Below are 21,782 nucleotides of genomic sequence, written 5' to 3'. Positions count from 1 at the left end.
AAGGGAGGGCGAATGAACAGATTCATGTAGTTACGCTCTTTCATGTGTAGTTTAAAAAAATTCTGTTTTTAACATAATTTTCTTCCTTTTTTTCATGTCTTAAAAATGGTGTGCGCTGCCTTTTTATGGACGCGGGACTTTCGAGAATACGGTATATTTAGGGCGGCGTAGCAGTGGTACCCAGCCAATTCGATATCGTAATTATGGGGTTACTTCTTGTTTAAGAGGGCGCTATGGGTCTTTCATTAGTAAGATTGTCTTGTTTCTTAAGGTTGTGGTGGTGTTCTCATATTTTTTATGTGGTGTTATTTGACGCTTTGTAGTTGTGTTTTTATATGTGTACTCTTGTGCTGATGAAGTTGGTCCGAAAACTTTTCGGCTAAACTGAATTGGCTTTCGTGGGTTTTCTGTAAATAGAAAATAAGGATATAGGGTAGCTTCGAGGAAAGGCCGTAAGTGGACTTTTCGGTGACAGGTAAAGAATGACCGAGTACAAACTGGTGGTTGTTGGTGGTAAGTGGTTTTTAGGAAGTCGCTTAGGCTTAATTGGTTCAAGAGTAATTGAACCCCTCTCGTATTCCTATTTCAGTCACAGTTGACATCGTTATCTGTGTAGTGGAATTTCATTATCATTGATGTTTAGGGCGATGTCTGAATTCCAGTATTAGTAGGCATGCATATTTAAAAGAAATGTAAACTTAGGGGACAGAACAATTATGAATGATAAAAGAATGTGTCCCTATGATGTCTGTAGAAGACCGGTGTTAAAAATATTTTGACGAAATTGCATTGCAGATAATAAAGGAATAAAAAAATTCTTTTTTTTTTTTTTGTTGCTTGTAGTACCAAGTGCTCAGAATGTTTGTACTGTTTGTGTATTTTACCCAAGTAATGGATAAAATACATAGAATTGCTTACATAACTTGAGAATCGTACCCAGTCGTATGGGGCTTTCTCAGATATCAAACTTGAGAGGTAAAGAAAAAAAAGTAAATCAATTCCCATCGATATCTTAGATCCATCTAATTTGCTATACACAACTCCAGCATCAAACATTTCCTGTTTTTTTTTCTTTCTTTTTTTCTTTTCAAAGGTTTGATTAAACGAAACGTAATACCTACTCTCCTCAACAATTTTTTTTTCTTGCCTTTCTTCTACAGAAAAGGCATATCTTTTCGAAAATGTTTTTCGAGCTTCATCCTTGAATTATGACAGTTCCCGACCGCTGTTTTTAACCGATAGTTGACATACGGGGTTGTCTGAGTTCATTTGAACTTTAGCCTGACGATATTTTAACTACCTGTATTATTTCTAACGTCAAAGTCTATACCGATGCTGGACCTGATGGGCTCCCAGTCGTACTGTTTTAAAAATGCCTGACTAAATTTTGCCTATTTATACTGATTTCCTTTGGTGTTTTGCTTAATGCTTTCAGAAGTTCACACTTAATTCCTATTTTTAAAACTGTGAACATAAATCTGATTTCTATGATTACTGATCCTTCTCAATTAACATTTTAGCTAGGATCTTTGAAACTACAATTTTCAAGAAATTGAGTATATACAGACATACATCCATGAATTCATCCTTTTATCCACAAATTCCAATTCTGGTTTATTCCATGTAGATCAGCGCGCTCCAATTTGGCCTTATTTTTGCAATCAGGATAAGGGTCATCGCATTAATAGTCTGTTATTAGACATTACAAAGCTTTTGACTCTGTTCACCCTAAAGTGCTTTATTTTAAGTTACTATCTTATAGAATGTTACTGCCTTGTAATACAATTGTTAAACAAAAGGTCAGCAAAGGTTGTTCTTGAAGGGAGGGATTCATCCTTCATTGTTTTTTCCTCTTGCAGAGTGCCACAGAGCTCCTCTGGACTTTAATGTTTGTATATTTCAATGACCTAACAATAGTTTTCCAAACTTTTGATGTTAAATGGCAATATTTGCTGATGACCATAAAGTCTAAGTTATGGATTCAATATCCAATGCTTTCTATTTTAGTTTTTTTTTGAATTTATTTCGTATTGGCTCAGTGAAAACAATATCTTTAAATACAAGTGCTAGTTATTTTATTTATTTTTTCCCCCAGATGTTAGCTTTAATACTATTGAATTATTTTGATCAGTAAGAGGTTGCAGTTGTTGATCACATCAGAGATCTTGGTACCACCTTATGTCATGAACTTCATCCCTTGGCTCGTATAAATAACATTGTTCCCCAAGCTATTCTACTTCTTGGTCTCATTAAACTCACTACCTTGGCATTTAATAGCGAGGCTGCTATTGTGACCTTTTCAAGCAACTAATTTTACTTCTTGACTATTTTGTTATTATTTGTGCTGCATCCCAGAAATATCTTTCGGACCTGCTTAAATGTATTCAAATCAAATTTATTTCTTTACTTTGTTTCAAGAAACAGAGTTCCACTGCAGAGATTATAATGCTCTATGCAACAGGTTTCATTTAATTCCTCTTAATTGACAAGACTTTCAGTCATACCCTTTCATTTATAAAATTTTCATTTATTTAGTCCACACTTTTATTGACTCTCCTGGTCTTCTAATTCTTATTCCTTGGCACATTCCTCAAACAAATTCCTGTTCTTGTCCCTTCTTAGAACAAACTATTCATCTACGAACCCAGTATTTTACTGTATGAAACTAATTAAATCTCACGGGATTGATAATTTTTTGTTCCCAAAAATTAATTCTGGAAGCTGACTCTTGGTGTACTAATTTAACTTTTATTTTTTAATTTTTTTAATTACATGTTATTCATAGCAGTAATAATAAGAATGTAAAATAATCAATAATACAATTGTTCCATGTTATTGATTATTGTACATTTTTGTTAATTTTTACTTTGTATTTTTGTATACAGGTCAATTAGCATTAAGCACTATAATTTATGCATTATTCCAAATAAATAAAGGTAAAAATGCAGTTAAGCATACGATGGATGACTGAACGTGAAAGTGTGACTTACCTTTGGTGAGGAGTAGTGCCAAGAGTGATTGGCAGAAACAAGCCACATCCCACTCACTGTTTTCTCCCTCTCCTTGACTGCACATTACAGGTGGAAGTCACATGACATCACAATATGTTGAAGCTGAAATGACAAAAAAGAAACAGCAACAGGGAACAAAAAATAAGGGAATATAAATGCAAATTTTTTAAAACAAGTAGCAAGTTGGTCCATGAGGCTGTCGCAGACATTCTCTCAGATAGGCCAGGCAAGCTGTGCTTGCTACCCGGGAGTTTAAAACACTGATATTCAGGTGATGCTCAAGTCAAGCGGACCCAATTTCGACGAAGTCCGAATGGTCTGTGACAGCCAAATCCTCTGCTTACCTTCACGATGGTGGCTGTTAAAAATCCTGGGTATAACTCCCATGCTTATGCAGGTGTGAAACAATGTAAACAGGGGTCGAGCTGTGGTACCATCACACGGAGGAATGCTGCCTCTGTGTTACCAGGCAATACTAGGTGGTAGATAACTCTTTCAACCAGTGCAATACCACCACTTTTCTTATTGGAGGCTTGAAGTGGTGGAACCCAAGTTTAGTTTCCAGAGCTAAGTTCCGGTCAGCCCTTCCCCATCTAACCCCAGGTGCTCACATCTGGTGAGTTTGGGCTTGGCAAACCCGGTGTCCTGTGCTGGATATCATCATTCTTCTCTCTTGCTTTCTTGGCGATTCCCTTCTCTCTCTCTCTCTCTCTCAGGGTAGGGTAACTTAGGAATTTTTTTGGCTGGTGCAGCATAAGCCTCGGGCTTCCTTGCACCATTATGACTAATAATAATAATCTCTTCCATCATGCAGTATCTGGCTATATTCTTACCATTTGTATGTTATATCCAAAAATTTCATTACTTCATACAGCATGTCCCTCCCACCACCTTTTTCTTACTACTGAATACACCATGAATTGTCAAACTAATAGAGCAAACTTATCGGCGAAATGATTTAAACCTCCGAAACATTTCCTAGTTCATTTCACAAATATACGTGGTCTCAGTTCTAATCTTAATGATGTCCATTTCCACTTAGTCTGCCAAACTCCATGTACTTTGTCTGACTGAATCTCAGTTATCAGTTGATTCAACCACTGCTCATCTCAGTTGCCCAAGTTATTCACTGTATGATGCCTTTTGTCTCAAAGTTAATTAAATAAGAAATGTGCAAAAGTCAATGGTACTTTTGCATATTTCCGTTCTGATATTCCCTGTCAGAGACTTGGTAATTTGGAATATCCTCTTTTCGATCTTCTCTGGCTTAAAATCTCTCTACCTCATTCTGTCAAATTCATCTGTTTTCTCTACCGTTCTCCCAACTCCACCAATCACTTTGAACTTTTGACTTCCTCTCCCTGCAACTTGACTTTCTCCAGTCCAACTCTCCTAACAGTGAGGTAATTTTCCTTGGTGATTTTAATGTTCACAAATCCAGCAGGCTTCCATTTTCTAGTCACACAGACCCAGCTGATCGAGATGCTGAGGCGCAGATTGTTCATTTACCTTCCAGAATACCGGACAGTCCTAACTATACAGCCAACACACTTGATCTTTTCCTCACAAACACCCCTTCTAAGTACATGGTTAAAGTGAGTGGTCCTTTAGGCACCTCAGATCACAACTTGGTGATTCTCTTCTCGAATGGAGGCTTTATTTTATGGCTATTCCCAAACTATGTCATTTGGCATTATGAGAATGCAAAATGGGGTGACCTGCGAGATTTCTTTTCCTTGGTCGGATTACTGTTTGAAAACTTCTGATGTCAACGTGTGCTTAGATCGTGTAGGATCGTGAAATTATTCTTGTAGGAATAGAATCCTTTATCTCACACTCCACTTCTCTTGCCCTAATGGTAGCCGAGCATTCTGGTCTCTTGCCAAAGCTGTTGGCCGCAACCTTTGCCCAACGCTGCTCCCACCATCTCTCAAAACCAGATGGTTCTATTGTCACTTCAGCAAAGAATAAAACTGACCTGCTAGCATCCGATTTCTCTTTCAACTCTTGTATTAATGATCTTGGTATAACTCCATCCACCATTCCTAGCACGCTCCATTCAATGCCTCCTGTGGTTTTACATCAAAACGATATCAGAAGGATATCCGTCAAATGGATGTCCGATGTCATTTTGATGAAACTTGATGCTAAGACATCTTCAGGTCAAGATGGTATTTCTCCACTTGATCTCAAAACCTGTGCTCCTGAATTTACTCCTGTTCTTTGCTACCTTTTTTCACTTTCTAATTCGAAAGCTGTTTTTCCTTCTGATGGGAAATTTGTTCATATCCAGCCAATTCCTAAAAAAGGTGGGTGACAAATCCCTCCCATCGAATTATCATCCCATTGCAATTACTTCTACTCTTTCTAAAGTAATGGAGAAATCAATTAACTACCAACTCTTAAATTATCTAGAAACTTCCATCAGATCAATGATCGCCAGTATGGATTCCATTTTCCGGATTCCATACTGGTTTTATGGATTCCATCTCTCTCTGTCTTCTAACTTCTTCACTAATGCTGTTGTCCCCCAAGGTTCAGTTCTTTCCCCCACTCATTTCCTCTTGTATATTAATGACCTTCTTCCATTGACCGGAAATCCCATCCACAGTTTTGCCGATGATAACACATTGCATACTACCTTCCAGTTTGAGAAACCTTGCCCTGCTCAATCAGCTTCAACTTCCTGAATATCCGCTACCAATTCCTTAAATGCCGATCCCCAGGTAATTCTCCAGTGGGGCAAAGACAACTTAGTTGATTTCAATCCTTCTAAAACTCAGTCATGCTTATATCTCGCAAAAAGGATTCTTCTGCTCCTATGCTTATTTTTGGTGACACACCGATTTCTAGGAAAAATGATATATCTCTTTTGGGGATTACTCTGACTTCTAATCTCTCTTGGGACAAGCACATTACAAATATTGCTTCCTATCTAAAAAACTTGGTTTTCTCTTTCACTCTCAGCGGTACTTTTCTTCCAAACAGCTGTTCACTCTGTATAAATCGCAAATCCACCCTACCATGGAATATCGTTTCCACATCTGGGGTGGTGCCTAAAACCTCTCTCAGGTTCTAGATTCCATTCAGAAGAGGGCAGTTAGGTTAATTAATGACTCATCTCTAAACAGTCTCTCCACACTCAGAGATGTCTCAAAGATGTACTGTGTCTGCTGCATGCCTTTTCTAAAGATACTTCCATGGGCACTGTTCTAAATTGGCTTCCATAATCCCACTCCCTCTTTCAAAACAATTCAACGTGCCACCACCAGCCAACATCCATTTACTGTCCAACTTCAAACTCACAGAACCAACTTTTCATCTTCCTTGTTTATTCATTCAACTGCCATTTTCTGGAACAACCTTCCTTCATACATTTTTCCTGAAAATTTCAGTCTACAGAAGTTCGTTTGATGTCAACAAATATCTCCTTTCGTCTTCTCAACCTCCAATCCATGTATAGTACTAACTATTATAGGTTCTAATACCTCTCGTGTTTGGTGTTTTCATTTAAAAAAAAAAATTAAGACCAGACAACCAGTGATACTTCTCATCTTTATGTTACTAGAGTGCATTAACAATGAAAATTGCTCATGTACATATATAAAAATACTTTTTTTTTTAAAAATTTTTGGGGACTGCAAACCTCTGCTTTTGTGACCCTACATTACTAGACAATTCCATGTGCTTTAACAATGAGAATTGCTGATGCACTGATGCATGCATGTCTACAAAATTTTTTTTTATTTTTCTGAGGGTTGCCACCCCCAGGCCCACTCTTCTGTGGGGGCAGCTGTCCCCACACCCCCACTACCATCAAGGGAATATTACACTAATAACTAATGCAATAAATGTAAAAACAATCAAATCATCAAAAAAATACTTGAATGCAAAGAAAACTTGCCTCTGATTAAAAAAAAAAAAAAATATATATATATATATATCAGAGAGCAGCACAATACCGATGACTAAACTTCTAATTTCGATAGCTCAGTAACGATTAAACATTAAATAACTGAGCACAATAATGATTAAACAATACGACGAAACAAAGCTAATGATAATTTCGCATTTACTGCTAAAATCAGAAACAAATTTGCATCCAATCAAACAATCAGAAAGGCAAATTACGCATTCACAGTAATCAGCCAATCGCAGAACTTGACAATCACTGTTCTTCGGTCGCAGCTACAAGCAAGCTGTAATCAGAGAAAATGGATGGCCAGGCATTTTACCTCTTTATTTTTTTTTTCTGGGGGCTGCTGCTCTCAGAAAACAATCTGTGCTTCCTTTCAGCATATTTCATATGACTCCCACAAGGACTTTCATATCACAGGCAATCAGACCAATGCTTGTACCACTCAGCCACATCTTTTAGTCCTACACTTTTGAAACTATACAAAAACCTCTGATTCACCACAACATCCATATTACAAAATAAATTACAAAGAAATGAAAACACTAAATTAGAAAAAAAACCTGAGTAAAAAGAAAACAAAAAAATCAAATTTCTTTCTACTTTAAGGAGCCAACAAACTATCCAAGTTTGAACGAACTGATATATCAACTTTAAGATTTCACGATCACATTCAATATTCAAACACACAAAGAAAGAATAAGAAACAAAAAAAAAAAAAAAATATATATATATATAGTGATATTAATTAGCAGCTATCAGTCAGAACTAAGCTGCTACCCCTCCTTGATCACACAAAAAGAAACCCATGTAGTTTCATGATTAGTTGTCCATCATACGTTTAACTATTTTAGCCTGAATAAATAATTGTCTAATATTTCTCATGAAGTAGACAGTAAATAGTATCTTGTTACTGTATTGAATGCAGTTTGTAGTAGAGGATGTTGTGATATGCTATACCACTACTTTCTTGACATTATTGTTAGTGTGTGTTTGCATTTACATATGGTACATCACCCCCTTCCCTTTTTAGCTTTACATCCTATATAAAACCCTTAAATTTTAAAGGTGCGTCATGTATTAATTTCATCCATATAGTCAAAAGTGATTATAGAAATGAAAGGTAAATGTCTGTGTGTATTAGTCATTGAGAAGGATCTGGAATACATCAAATTATGAATATTTACATTACATTGTCAGTTAAGGATTTCTTTGCATAGAATTTGCTTTATTATATTCTGTAAGTTGTGCAGCTGAAATCATTATGGTTAACATTTATTCTAACTACTCGCCACTCATAAATCTAATCTTATTGTTTTTTGTGGGGAGGGCACAATGAGGCAAATTCAGCCTTTATGCTTCATGGGGAATAACAGCATAGTTTTCTTTGAATATAATGCAGGAACAGAATGTGCATGAACATGCTCAGAGAATATTAATCCCTTCTGGGATCTGCACTTCCATGAATATCAGAGGAATAACTTTGTTAGGTTATGTACAGGACTTCTTCTCGAATATAAAAAAGATGCTGATCCTCTCCACTACATTAAAATGTACCATTTTCAACCAGTAACCTTTTGTTGCTGCCCAGTTTTGTTTGTGTCATTAATTTTTGTTACTCAGGGATAGCAAAATTAATGGCATGAACCTGGATGTGGTAATTCCCATCTTAATATATCCTTCGGTGTATATATATACAAGGTAGTTAGGAAGTAGCATAAGATAAATTTTTTGATTTAAGTATTTCCTGGGCTGAAAAGGAAAATGTGAAAATAACAAACATGTTTATCAGCATTACACAAATAACTTGGTTAATAAATTACCCAAATTATTTTTAGTAATATATTAATATTACTAAAAGTACTTAGTCAAAGGCAAACATTACTTTCTGACTCCCATTATAGCCAAAGTAGCTTATGCGCCATCAAACCCCCATAACAACAACTTTCTGGTTCACCGAAGAATGTGAGGAAAGGCAGCTGACTTCGTGATTAGTGCATTGATGCATTTGTTTGGAACATGTCCCTTAAACCAAGGCCTATAAAGAGATGTAAGTGGTTGCTCAGTTCATTTGTTGTAGTAGTTAGTAGTGGCAAATGATGCAGGAAAGAAAGCTTATACAGCATCGGGGAAAAAAAGCTAACATTTCCCATTTTACTCTCCAACAGTTTATCCAGTTCTTGAACTCATTCTGATTACTCACTGCTGCAACACTACTGGAATTTGTTCCAACAAACAACCATATTCTGGCTGAAGACAAATTTCTGCACATTCAGCCTCCAAATAATTCTTCATCTATGTGAATTTATATCCCCTCATGTGTAGTTTGAACACTAGGAAGGATTCCATCAACATTGAGCTTACTCAATTCATTCAAGGTGTTAAACATCTCAATCAGATCTCGCAGGTATTTAGTCTATAGAGGTTGCAGTTTGCAGTTTACCTGAAACCTTTCCAGGTAAGAACACCCTTTTGTTGTCCTCACCAATCATGTTGCTACTCTCTGCACTCATTTCAGCACATGCATGTCCTTTCTAAAATGAGACTTCCAGAACTGTATGCAGTACTATGTGGCCTAGCCATTGCCTCATATAATGGGATTAACTCTATCCCTGCCAGCAAAACTCCTTTATATTATTGACAAAACCCTATGTGCCATCTTGGCAACCTGTCTAGCCTGCTCAGAGAACTTCATGCCTGACTACATAATTACTTACAGGTCTTTTTCTTTCTCCACTGCCTTTAGTATTGTACCACACAGTAGGTATATGTTAATTTGGAATTACTGCTCCCCCATATGAAGTGCTTTGCATTTGTCAATGTTAACTTCAGTTGCCACTTTATAGCCTATCTACCTAATTTGCCTGTAGCATACTATGACTACTGTGTTTAACTACTCTGCCATCCTTTGTAACATCTGCATGGTTAGATATTTAGCCTGATATGCCTCCTTCATTATCATTAATGTACATAGAAAACAATGCTGGTCTTAGCACTGAGCCAGTACTTATATTAATCCAAGAAGAGCAGTGCCTGTTGATTATCACTGTTTTTATCACAGCACTTTATCCATATTGTAATTTGTCCTTAATAATACACTGCTCCAATTTGTACAGCAGTCTTTTATGTGCAACAGAATCAAAAGCTTTCCTGAAATCTAAGTATATCATGTCAAAAATATTTTTTGCATCTAGTTCCTTTCTGTATCACAATATTGAATTTGGCTAGTCTGACAAGATTGTCCCTTAACAAATTCATGCTCTGATTGCAGTATAACTGCATTCTTGTCTAGATGGAACTCCATTACTTCTTTAACAACTGACTCCATTATTTTCCCTTGGAATAACAAAACTCAAGCTAACAGGTCTATAATTACTCCTGTTTCCCTTTGAACCCCCTTTGTTAATTGGGGGGGATCCAGTCCATAAGGACCTCTGCTGAATCCAGGATGCTCTCATAATCATGGCCACAGGTGTGCTTGCCTCCTTTAATATAACTGGATAGATCTCATCCACTCCAGGTTTCTTTTTTACTCTTAACTTCAATAATTTCTCCTATTTTCCTCTCAGTTATTACAAAATTGTTGAATTTTCCAATTTGAATCTGGCAGCCCCTAAAAAATTCCTTATGTGAACATTTATGCAAACTACCCATTCAGTTTGTCAGAAACCTGTGCAGGATTATCAACAGTTAATTAATTCATATCTAGTGGATCAATGTGGATCAACTCAGTCCTCTGTTTATATTATTAAAGAAGTTTTTTGCTAATTTTCTTTGTATTCTTTGCCAGTGACTTCTTGTTATCTGCTTTAGCTTGCCTAATATTTTTTGTGACTTGATTGCAGACTAGTTTATACCTACCAAAGACATCTGTATCACCTAATTATTAATATGCATCCCATCCATTTTCTTTGCTGCCATTAGCATCACCTGACATCCATTTAGGTTTTTGATTTTATGAGCTTCTTACTAAGAACATAGCATTAGCATTAGTAGAGGCATTTGATGCAAGAAAGCAAGCTTATGCAGCATCAGCCAAAAAAAAAAATAAAATAAATAAAATAAATAAATAAATAAAAAATAACCACTTCCACTTCACCCCTCTGTTCGTTCGAAATACCTGTCCAGCTGAGCCTTAAACTTATTTAGGCTATAAACTTCCACGACAAGGGATGGAAGTCTATTCCAGCAACCAACCACACGCTGGCTAAAGGCAAATTTCCTCACGTCTATCCTGCATCTGTCTTTCCTCAATTTGAATTTATGCCCTCTCAGGTGATTATTCTGAGCAAGAGGAAGAATCCCATCAGCATTGAGCATGCTCAAACCATTCAAGGCTTTATACACCTCTATCAGATCACCTCGCCGGTGCCTAGTCTCCAGACACTGTAATTTGCAAAACGTTTTCGTCGTAAGAGCACCCCTTTGTTCCATTCACTAATCTTGTTGCCCTTCTCTGTACTCGTTCCAGCATCTCTACATCCTTCTTGAAATGAGGCCTCCAGACCTGTATACAGTACTCTAGGTGCAGTCTGACCATTGCCTTATACAAGGGAATAATCACCTCCTTATCCCTGCTAGAAAAATTCCTATATATCATCAACAATACACCATGAGCTACTCTTGCAGCCCGTCTGCACTGCTCAGAAAACTTCATATCTTCCTGCACAACCACCCCCAGGTCCCTTTCATTCTCTACCACTGTCAGAGAGTTGATAGTACCACAGAGTTGATATGTTGCTCTGGGGTTGCTGTTTCCCATATGTAGTACTTTACATTTGTCAATGTTAAACTTCATTTGCCACCTCTCAGCCCATCTGCTCAACCTTTCCAGATCCTGTTGCAGTAGCATAGTGTCAGTAGCGTCCTTAACAACCCTGCCAACCTTCGTATCGTCTGCAAACTTCTACATTAAGCTTGATATACCATCATCAATATCATTTATAAATACAGAAAACAATAATGGACCCAATACTGAACCCTGAGGGACTCCACTAATAACATTAATCCACGATAAGCAGTGTCCATTGATTACCACTCTGTCTTCTCCCCCTCAACCACCCCTTTATCCATAGCAGCAATTTGCCTCCAGTGCCACACTGCTCCAATTTGTGCAGCAGTCTTCCATGTGCAACAGTATCAAAAGCCTTTCTAAGATCCAAGTATATAACATCACAGTTATTCCCTGCATCAAGTTCTTTTGTGACTGCATCATAGTATCCAATCAAATTGGTCAAGCAAGACTTCCCCTTAACAAAACCATGCTATGTCTGAGCTATAACTGAAGTCTTGTCTAGATGATCCTGCAGTGCTTCTTTAACCAGTGCCTCCATTAATTTTCCAGGAACACAAGTTAAACTAACAGGTCTATAATTACTTGTGTCGCCCTTTGATCCTCCTTTGTGAATTGGGGTCACATTTGCACATCTCCAGTCCATGGGTACTTCCCCTGAGTCCAAGGAAGCTCTCATAATTATGGCTAAGGGTTTGCTTACTTCCTTTGCTGCTTCCTTTAATATAACTGGATAGATCCCATACACCCCAGGTGCCTTTCTTGTATTTATCTTCAACAATTTCTCCTCCACTTTACTCTCAGTTATTACAAGATTCTCTAGCTTACTGCCAGAATTGAATACACCTCTGGCATTCCCCTCGCTGAATAACTCCTCGTGTGTGAATGTCGATGCAAAAGATTCATTCAGTTTGTTAGCTACCTGAGCAGGATCATCAACAGTTGACCCATTGATATCAAGTGGACGAATCTGATTCATCCCCTTCCTTCTAGAGTTTACATAAGTAAAGAACTCTTTGCTGTTTTTCTTTGCATCCCTTGCCAAATATTTCTCGTAATCTGCCTTCGCCTGCCTAACCTCCTTTGTAACTTGGTTACAGATCAACTTGTATCTATCATAGGCATCTGTGTCACGTGTTAATTTGTATGTATCCCATCCATTTTTCTTCTCTGCCATATGTCTCATTAGTTCATCTGACATCCACTTAGGCCTAAACCTTGAACAATATTTCTTAGTTGGTATGTAAAGCCTAGTAGCTTCCAAGATAAGTTCTTTGAATGCTTCCCATTTTGAATTTGCTGTTGGTAACATCATCAGTTGTTCCCACTGTATAGAATTTAAATACTGTCTCAGTCCATCGTAGTCGCCTTTACGAAAGCAGTAACCCTTCCCTTTACCCCTAGTGGTAGTTACCTCTTTGAGTAAATCCCACTTCAGCACACTGTGATCACTGCTACTTAGTGGTTCATTTACCTCCAGATTCTTAATGCATGAAGAATCATTACTGATAATCAAATCAAGTGTATTACTCCCTCTAGTTGCCTCCTGAACATGCTGATGTAGAAAACAATCATCCAATAAATCCCCAAAAGCCTTGTTAGTGTGCGAGTGACCAGCCCCAAATTCCAGTCAATATCTGGGAAATTAAAATCCCCCATTATAAGACTCTCTGATTTACTGGCCCACTCTTATTTCCCTGTACAGTTTCTTATTATACTCATGAGAGTCATTAGGCCTATAGCACACTCCTACTCTCAATTTTGATCTTCCAATGCTTATGTCACACCAAACTGACTCGACACTGCACTGTCCAGCAATGTAGACTGGCTTCACTTCCTTGGATTTTGTATTTCTTAACTAATAGCATAACCCCTCCTCCCTTCCTATCCTGTCTATCCTTTCTAGACATTGTACTCCCCAAATTCCAGTTCTGCATTCCTTATATCTGTGTGACACCACGTCTCTGAAATCCCCACAATATCTGCCTTTGATGTTTTGAGCAATACCTCAAATTCATCAAATTTATTTACTAAACTCCTAGCATTGGTGTACACGCAAGTATACATGCACCTGTTCTTTTTCTTAGCTACCGTAACACAACCTGTGTTTATTTGTACCCCAATGATTCCCAGCAGTCTCTGAAATATCCTGCATCTTATTTTACAGGCTGCAGCTCATTCCAATAGAAGTAGTGCAAGAATCACTTTCACCTCTGCCAGTGGCTACTGTTAATCTATTAGTCCTTGTATCCCCCCAATCTAGCAGTTTTCCGACCCACCTAACACTGCCTCGATAGCATCAGCAAACATTCTTGCATATCCTTACCCTCCTGTCCTGTCAGCCTTCCTGCACACATACTCCCTATATTCAAATTCTAAATCCCTTATGTCTGAGTGACCCGATGTCTGATATCCCCACAATGTCTGTATCTCTTAGTTGGTATAAAAAGCACGGTAGCTTCTAAATAATATCTCTGAATGCTTCCCATTTAGAATTTGCTATTGGTAACTTCATCATTTAACAGGACCAGGGTATGTCTGCCATGGGCAAAAGTTGATAATGTAAAGCCTGTATCATCTTTTAAGGGCACAAAAGGTGATATTGTTGTACACGTTGGCACCAATGACATTAAGAGTAGGAGATCTGCAGATTTACTTACCAAGTACAGGTCAATGTTGTAAAAAAGTCGTGAATCAGGGTTAAATTTGAAAGTGTCTGTAATTCTGCCCAGACACGTAGGAGGAGGGAATACATGATGAGAGCCTTGACAATCAATTCGGCTCAGGAGGGATTGTGCAAGGCTCAAGGAGTAGAATTTTTTTCAGTGTGGTCTGTACTTGTTAACAGGAGAGACTGCTTCTACAGGGATGTGATACACTTAAATAGAAAGGGTGCAAGAATATTTGCTGATGCTATCGAGGCAGTGTTAGGTGGGTCAGAAAACTGCTAGCTCGGGGGGGGGATTCACAGACTAAAATGTTAAACGTAGCCGCAGGCAGAGGTGAAAGTGATTCTTGCACAACTTCTATTAGAATAAGTAGCGACCTGGAGTGAGGGGTGCTTGGGGTTTCAGGAACTGATGGCAGTCATTGTGAAGCAGGTGGGTATATGGGATGTGTTTGGGTAACTAATAATAAGGATAGGTATACCAATGCTAGAAGTATAGTAAATAAATTTTATGAATTGGAAGTGTTGGTCAAGACATCAAAGGTGGATATTGTTGGGATAGCAGAGACGTGGTGTCAGACAGATATAAGGAATGCAGAACTGGAATTTGGGGACTACAATGTGTACAGAAAGGATGGATAGGAAGGGAGGAGGTGTTATGCTGTTAACGAAGAAAAACATAAAATCAAAAGAAGTGCATCCAGTTGATATAGATGTACACTGTTGAGTCAGTTTGGTGTGACATAAGCACTGCGAAAGCAAAAATAAGAGTAGGAGTGTGTTATAGGCCTAATGACTTGAATGAGTACAATGAACAATTGTACAGAGAAATAGAGTGGGCTAGTAAATCAGAATGTCTTATAAAACTTCCCAGATATTGACTGGAACTTGTGGGTTGGTCACTCACACACTAGTAAGACTTTTGTGGATTTATTGGATGATTGTTTTCTGCAGTAGCATGTACGAGAGGCTACCATAGAGGGTAATACTCTTGATCTGGTTATCAGCAGTGATCATTCTTGTATTAAGAATTTGCAGGTAAAGGAACCACTAGGTGGCAGTGAACACAGTGTACTAATGTGGGATTTACTTAAAGATATAATTACCTTTAATTATATATTAATACATAATTTTTCTTTCTTTTTTTACTTTCCTTTACCCCTGTAAGATATAATTACCTTACAGGGGTAAAGGAAAGGGTTTTTGCTTCCGTAAAGGTGAGTACAGTGGTCTCAGACAGTTTTTAAATTCTGTACAGCAGGATCAGCTGAAGATGTTATCAACAGTAACATCGTGGGAAGCATTCAAGGAATTAATAGTGGAAGCTACTAAAAGTTTCATACCTATTAAGAAATATTGTTCAAGGTTTAGGCCTAAATGGTTATCAAATAAACTAATGAGACTCGTGACAGAGAAGAAAAAATGCATGGGATGCATATAAATTATCAAGCGACTCAGAAGCCTATGGCAGATATAAGCTAGTCTGTAATCAGGTCACAGAAGAGGTTAGGCAGGCAAAGGCAGATTACGAGAAATCTTTGGCAAAAGATGCTAAGAAAAACAGCAAGGATTTCTTTTCTTATATAAACTCTAAAAGGAAGGGGATGAATCTGATTGGTCCGCTTGATATCGATGGTTCGACTGTTGATGATCCTGCTCAGATAGCAAACAAACTGAATGAGTATTTTGCATCTGCATTCACACATGAGTTATTAAGGTATGAAAATGCCACAAGGTTATCAAATTGTAGCAGGGTGCTTAATGATTTTGTAATAACTAAGAGCAAAGTGGAGAAGAAATTGAAGTTAAACATAAGAAAGGCACCTGGGGTGGATGGGATCTATCCAGTTATATTAAAGGAGGTGGCAAAGCAACTAAGAAAACCCTTCGCCATAATTATGAGAGCATCCTTGGACTCAGGTGAGGTCCCCACGGTCTGGAGATGTGCAAATGTATCTCCAATTCACAAATGGGGATTGAAGGGTGACATGAGTAATTACAGACCAGTTAGTTTAACTTTTGTTCCGGGTAAAATAATGGAGTCACTGGTTAACGATGCATTGCAGAATCATCTAGACAAGACTGCAGCAATAATTCAGACACAGCACTGGTTTGTTAAGGGAAAGTCTTGTCTGACAAATTTGATTGGGTATTATGATGTGGTTACAAAGGAACTGGATGCAAAAAATAATTTTGATATCATATATTTGGATTTCAGGAAAGCTTTTGACATTGTTGCACATGGAAGACTATTGCAAATTGGAGCAGAATGGTATTAAGATTAAGTTGCTACAATGAATAAAAGTATGGTTGAGTGGGAGAAGACAGAGGGTGTGTAATCAATGAGTGCTGCTCTTCGTGGACTAATGTTATTAGTGGTGTCCCACAGGGTTCGGTGTTGGGTCCTCTGTTGTTTTGTATATTTATCAATGATATTGATGAAGGTATATCAGGCTTAGTATCAAAATTTGCAGATGATACAAAGGTTGGCAGGGTTGTTAATGACAGTAATGGCAGTGTGCTACTGCAACAGGATCTAGATAATTTGGGCAGATGGGCTAAGAAGTGGCAACTGAAGTTTAACCTTGACAAATGCAAAGTACTGCATATGGGTAGAAGTAACCCCAGAGAAACGTATCAATTGTGTGGTACTACACTTAAGGTGGTAGAAAAGGAAAAAGACCTGGGAGTAATTGTGTAGTCAGATATGAAGTTTTTTGAGCAATGCAGACAGGCTGCCAGGGCAGGTCATGGGGTTTTGTCAATGATATATAGGAATTTTGCTAGCAGGGAAAAGGTGATTGTCCCTCTGTATAAGGCAATGGTCAGGCCACGCCTTGAGTAATGCATACAGGTTGGGGCGCCTCCGTAGCCAGGTGGGAAGGAGTAGCAGTGCATAGCACACGCTTCTTGATTAGACCAGGGTTCGAGCCCGTCACCACCAAATACGGAGAATGCGGAAAGGTCAGGGAATGACCACCGCATATCCCGGAGCAATATGGCCTTAGTTGCTAATGCTCCTAAAAACCAAATAACATAACAAGCATACAGGTTGGGAGGCCTCATCTTAGGAAGGATGTAGATTTGCTTAGTGTGTACAGAGAAGGGCAATAAGATTGGTGAGTGGAATGAAGGGATCCTCTTACCAAGAGAGGCTTAAGTTCTGCAAAATGCAGTGGCTGGAGACTAGGCACCTGTGCAGTGATCTAATTGAGGTGTATATGGCCTTGAATGAGTTGAGCAAGCTGAATTCTGATGGGATCCTTCCACTTGTTCAGATTGCGAACCTAAGGGGGCATAAATTTGAATTAAGAAAAGACAGAAGTAGAATAGATGTGCGGAAATTTGCCTTTAGCCAGCATGTGGTTAATTGCTGGAATAAACTTCCATCTGTGGAATTTGATAGGTTAAATAAATTTGAGGAGGAACTGGACAGGCATTTAGAGGGAATGGTGTTTTTTTTTTTTTTTTTTTTTTTGGCTGATGCTGCTCCTACTACTACTATTTAGTTCTACTGCATAAAGTTTAAAACTGTTCGAGACCACGTTAGCTATTTTATGAAAGCAATAGCCCTTTGCCTTGCTTTGGGTGTTGTTGCATCTCTAAGTAAATCCAACATCAATCATGATCACTACTGCCTGTTTGGTCTTTTATCGCAGGTTTTTGAAGCATGAAAAGTTCGCTGATGACAATATGATCAACAACATTGCTTTCTCTTGTTGCCAGGCTGGTGTAGGAAACAGTCTTTCAGTAAATTCAAAAAGTGTTGAAGTCTTGTTATTGTGGGAATGATCAAAACACAAGGACTAGTTGGTATCTGGAAGTTTTTTTTTTTTTTATGACAACCCCAAACACGAACGGTATCAAAACCTATAGTACTTAGTACCGTGCATGGGTTGAAGGAGAAGTATGGGGAGAGGGGATGCCGGAAACTTTGCTCTAGAGACTAAACATGGGTTTCACCACTTCAAGCCTCCAATAAGCAAAGTGGTGGTATTTCACCGGTTGATGAAAGTCATTTCCCATTATAAGGCATTGATTTATTGGCCCACTATATATCTGTACAGCTTTGCATTATATTCATCAGTTTAAAGATGTAACTGCCATCAATGGTAAAGGGTGGGATTTTTGCTTTTGTAAAGGTGACTACAGGGATCTCAGACAACTTTTTAAATTTCATAGTGAGACCAACTGATGATGTCAAATTTTAAATGGGTCTACTGTGTTAAATTGGTCTACTCTATTGTTGGTTCAATTGTTTACGACCCTGCTCAGGTTGCTGACAAACTGAATGACGTTTTGCCTCTACATTCACACATAAGGAATTCTTTAGGGAAGGGGATGCTGGAAGTTAAACTCTAACAGTAAGCTAAATGATTTTGTAATAACTGAGAGGAAAGTGGAAGAATTGTTGAAGTTAAACTAAGAAAGGCACCTGGGTGTGTGGGATCTATCCAGTTGGAGTCACTGGTAAAAGAAGTAATTCAAGATCATTTAGACTAGTGTTTATCAACCTTTTTTTAATTATTGACTCTTAAAGGGCTTTGTTAGACAATTTTTTCCTCCCTAATTGCCTCCCATGAAACTTTAAACAAGAAAATACTTTATACTCAATCCTTTTATTCAATGGGATTCCTGAGCCTGATGGTTATTAGCTAAAAGTTCAATGTTCAATATGATGTTAGTAAGTTTAATTCTAATATCTCCTCTTGAACATATGTATTCTGTTTCTTTCCTTTGTTAATATTTTATTCACTGAATTAAAACCACTTTCATCCATATAAGACGTCGGAAAACAAAGAAGTACGGTACTTTGGCCATTTCAGATCACATTGTTGGATAAAGAAGTTTAGTTGTGTTTGATCCCCACAATTCAGCCATTCCACCGTTTCCAAATTTGTATTTGCATTCTTCATTATATTTTAATTCAATGAGTTCTACTTGAATTTATTCACTAACAGACCTGAAATCACATCCAATTGGATCTAATGGCTTTACTAGATCTAAATGGCTTCACTTCAAAAAAAAAATAAATCTGAAAATCTATTTTTCAATTCACCTTTTAAAGAACACAAATGATCTTAATAATTCTTAAGATCATTCTCAGTGATCTTAAGAATTATTTCAGCTAACTCTATTATTTTATTATTAATTTCTATTATTAACTCTAATGTTATTTTAGCATTGATTTCAGCTAACTGTTGCATACCATGAAATTGTTTTCTTTAAATTGCTTTCAAATATTTTCAGTTTTTCAGTGAAGGCTTTTGCACTCTATACACTTTTGCACTCTATCACCGTAATTAATTTCCCTTGAAGTTGAAGTGATACTTCATTAAGTTTTTGAAAAATCCAAGCCATACAGTATAAGTTGTTTTTGTGTTTGCTGATCTCCTTCACTTTCTAAAAAACTAATTATCGTATCAAAAAGTTTTACAAATCTTGTTACAGTTTCCTTTAGAAAGCCATCTGACTTCTGTATGTAAAAGAAGCCTCACATACTTTTCAACAAATTTTCCTCACATCAACAAATTTTCTGAAAAGGCAGTCATATTTGCTGTGACTTTATTTTATTGATGGTTTTAATAATTATACTGAGAGATTGATAATATTTTTTGCAACCAGATGATGTCTGCGCACGATGCAGTGTATTGCAAGAACTTCACTTCGAGACCTGCTTTCTTTAGGTGAGCTATAAAATGTCTTCCAACCATGGATGTAGCACCATCAGTGGAACAGGAAACCAAATTTTCCAATGGTATTTGTTTTTCATCAAACCATGATTTTACAGCAGCAAAAATGGATACTCTACTACAGTCAGTTTCTATACATTTTACAAACATCTCTTCTTGCAATTTACAATCATCATGGAAATAATGAACATATGCCATTAGAAGGGCCTTATTGTCAGTAACTGTGGATTCATCAATCTGAATAGAAAATTTTCAATTTTTTAGTTAGTCAATTAGCTGCTCTTCAATGTTAACTGACATCTCATCAATTTGTTTTCGAATTGAATCATTGCTCAATGGCAATGCTTTTAAAATACTGAAAGGATTTTGATGCATCACTGTTGAAATTGCAGTCTAATGCAGGTTGTATAACAGTCTCAGCAACTGTATGAGCACTACCAGTTTTTTCAATTATTTCTGCAGTTTTATAAGACACAGTGATTCCATTGTCATTTGTTTGTGAGTTGTGAGTTCTTCTTAAATAAGGAAGTAACAGTGTTACATTGCTAAAAATTTTGTTTTAAATATTTAAAATATTCAATATATTTACCAACTTTATCGGGATGTTTCCTTTTTAAGTGAACTAAAAGTCTTGATGGTTTCATAGCCTCATTCGAAAAAGAACTATTACACATATGATGCGTAGGCTGTCTTCAGTCGAATGGGCTTTCAATAAAACCATAAGCTAGATATTCATCCAGATACTGTTGACACTTTTTTTCTTTCCAGCACTTGACATGATTGATGATAGGTTGAATAACTACAAAGAATTAAATAATAAAATATAAACTATTTTTATTTAACTGTCATAGCCTATGTTACTCACAAAAGCACTGTGGATCAAAAATAAACAACTTCGTTTGGTTTTGAGAAGATAATTTTAGGCACTGATGTTGGATTTTTCTTTAGATTGTAAGCTTCACGAAATGATAAGAAAGAATGTAGTTACCAAGAATAGATGTATTAGCATTAGTAGACACATAAGATGCAAGAAAGTAAGCTTATATAGTATCTCAAAAAAAAAAAAAAAATTAAATTTACCTTTAACTTATTTAAGTTTTCAACCTCTGCTACGACAGATGGAAATTTGTTCCGTCTATCAATCACCCGCTGGCTAAACGCAAGTTTCTGCACATCTATTCTATGATTGTCTTTCCCCAATTTAAATTTATGTCCCCTCAGGTGAGTAGTCTCTGCAAGAGGAAGAATCCTATCAGCATTGAGCTTGCTCAAACCATTCAAAGCCCACACCTCAATTAATCACCTCGCAGGTGCCTGTTTCCAGATGCCACAATTTGTAGAACTTAAGCCTTTCTTCATAAGACCAACCCTTTGTTCCACTTACCAATCTTGTTGCCCTTCTCTGTACTTGTTCCAGCAGCTCTACATCCTTCCTAAAATGAGGCTTCCATACCTGTGTGCAGTACTCAAGCTGTGGTCTGACCATTGCCTTATACAAGGATAAGGAGGATAATCACCTCCTTATCCCTGCTAGCAAAATTTCTGTATATCATTGACAAAACCCCATGAGCTACTCGTGCAGCCTATCTGCACTGCTCAGAAAACTTCATATCTGACTGCACAATTACCCCAGATCCTTTTCATTCTTCACTAATCTGAGTGTAGTACCACACAGTTGGTACGTTACTCTAGGGTTACTGCT

The 21,782-nt window shown here is 37.4% G+C and overlaps 1 protein-coding gene across 1 annotated transcript in view; it reads left to right on the top strand.

Annotated features, from left to right (window-relative positions):
* The first annotated feature begins 258 nt into the window (after positions 1-258).
* Ras85D (GTPase ras-like protein 1) overlaps positions 259-21,782 on the top strand; it is a 209,477-nt gene continuing 187,953 nt past the window's right edge. Inside the window, exon 1 of the mRNA XM_090383776.1 lies at positions 259-513. Coding sequence (XP_090239902.1) covers positions 483-513 — 31 coding nt within the window. The 5' untranslated portion in view covers positions 259-482. The remainder of the gene's footprint in view (positions 514-21,782) is intronic.

This window comes from Mastigoproctus giganteus, chromosome 10 (assembly GCF_048544385.1).
Source record: "Mastigoproctus giganteus isolate SK-2022 chromosome 10, ASM4854438v1, whole genome shotgun sequence".
Lineage (NCBI taxonomy): Eukaryota > Metazoa > Arthropoda > Arachnida > Uropygi > Thelyphonidae > Mastigoproctus > Mastigoproctus giganteus.
This window is presented reverse-complemented; position numbering and strand designations above follow the sequence as displayed.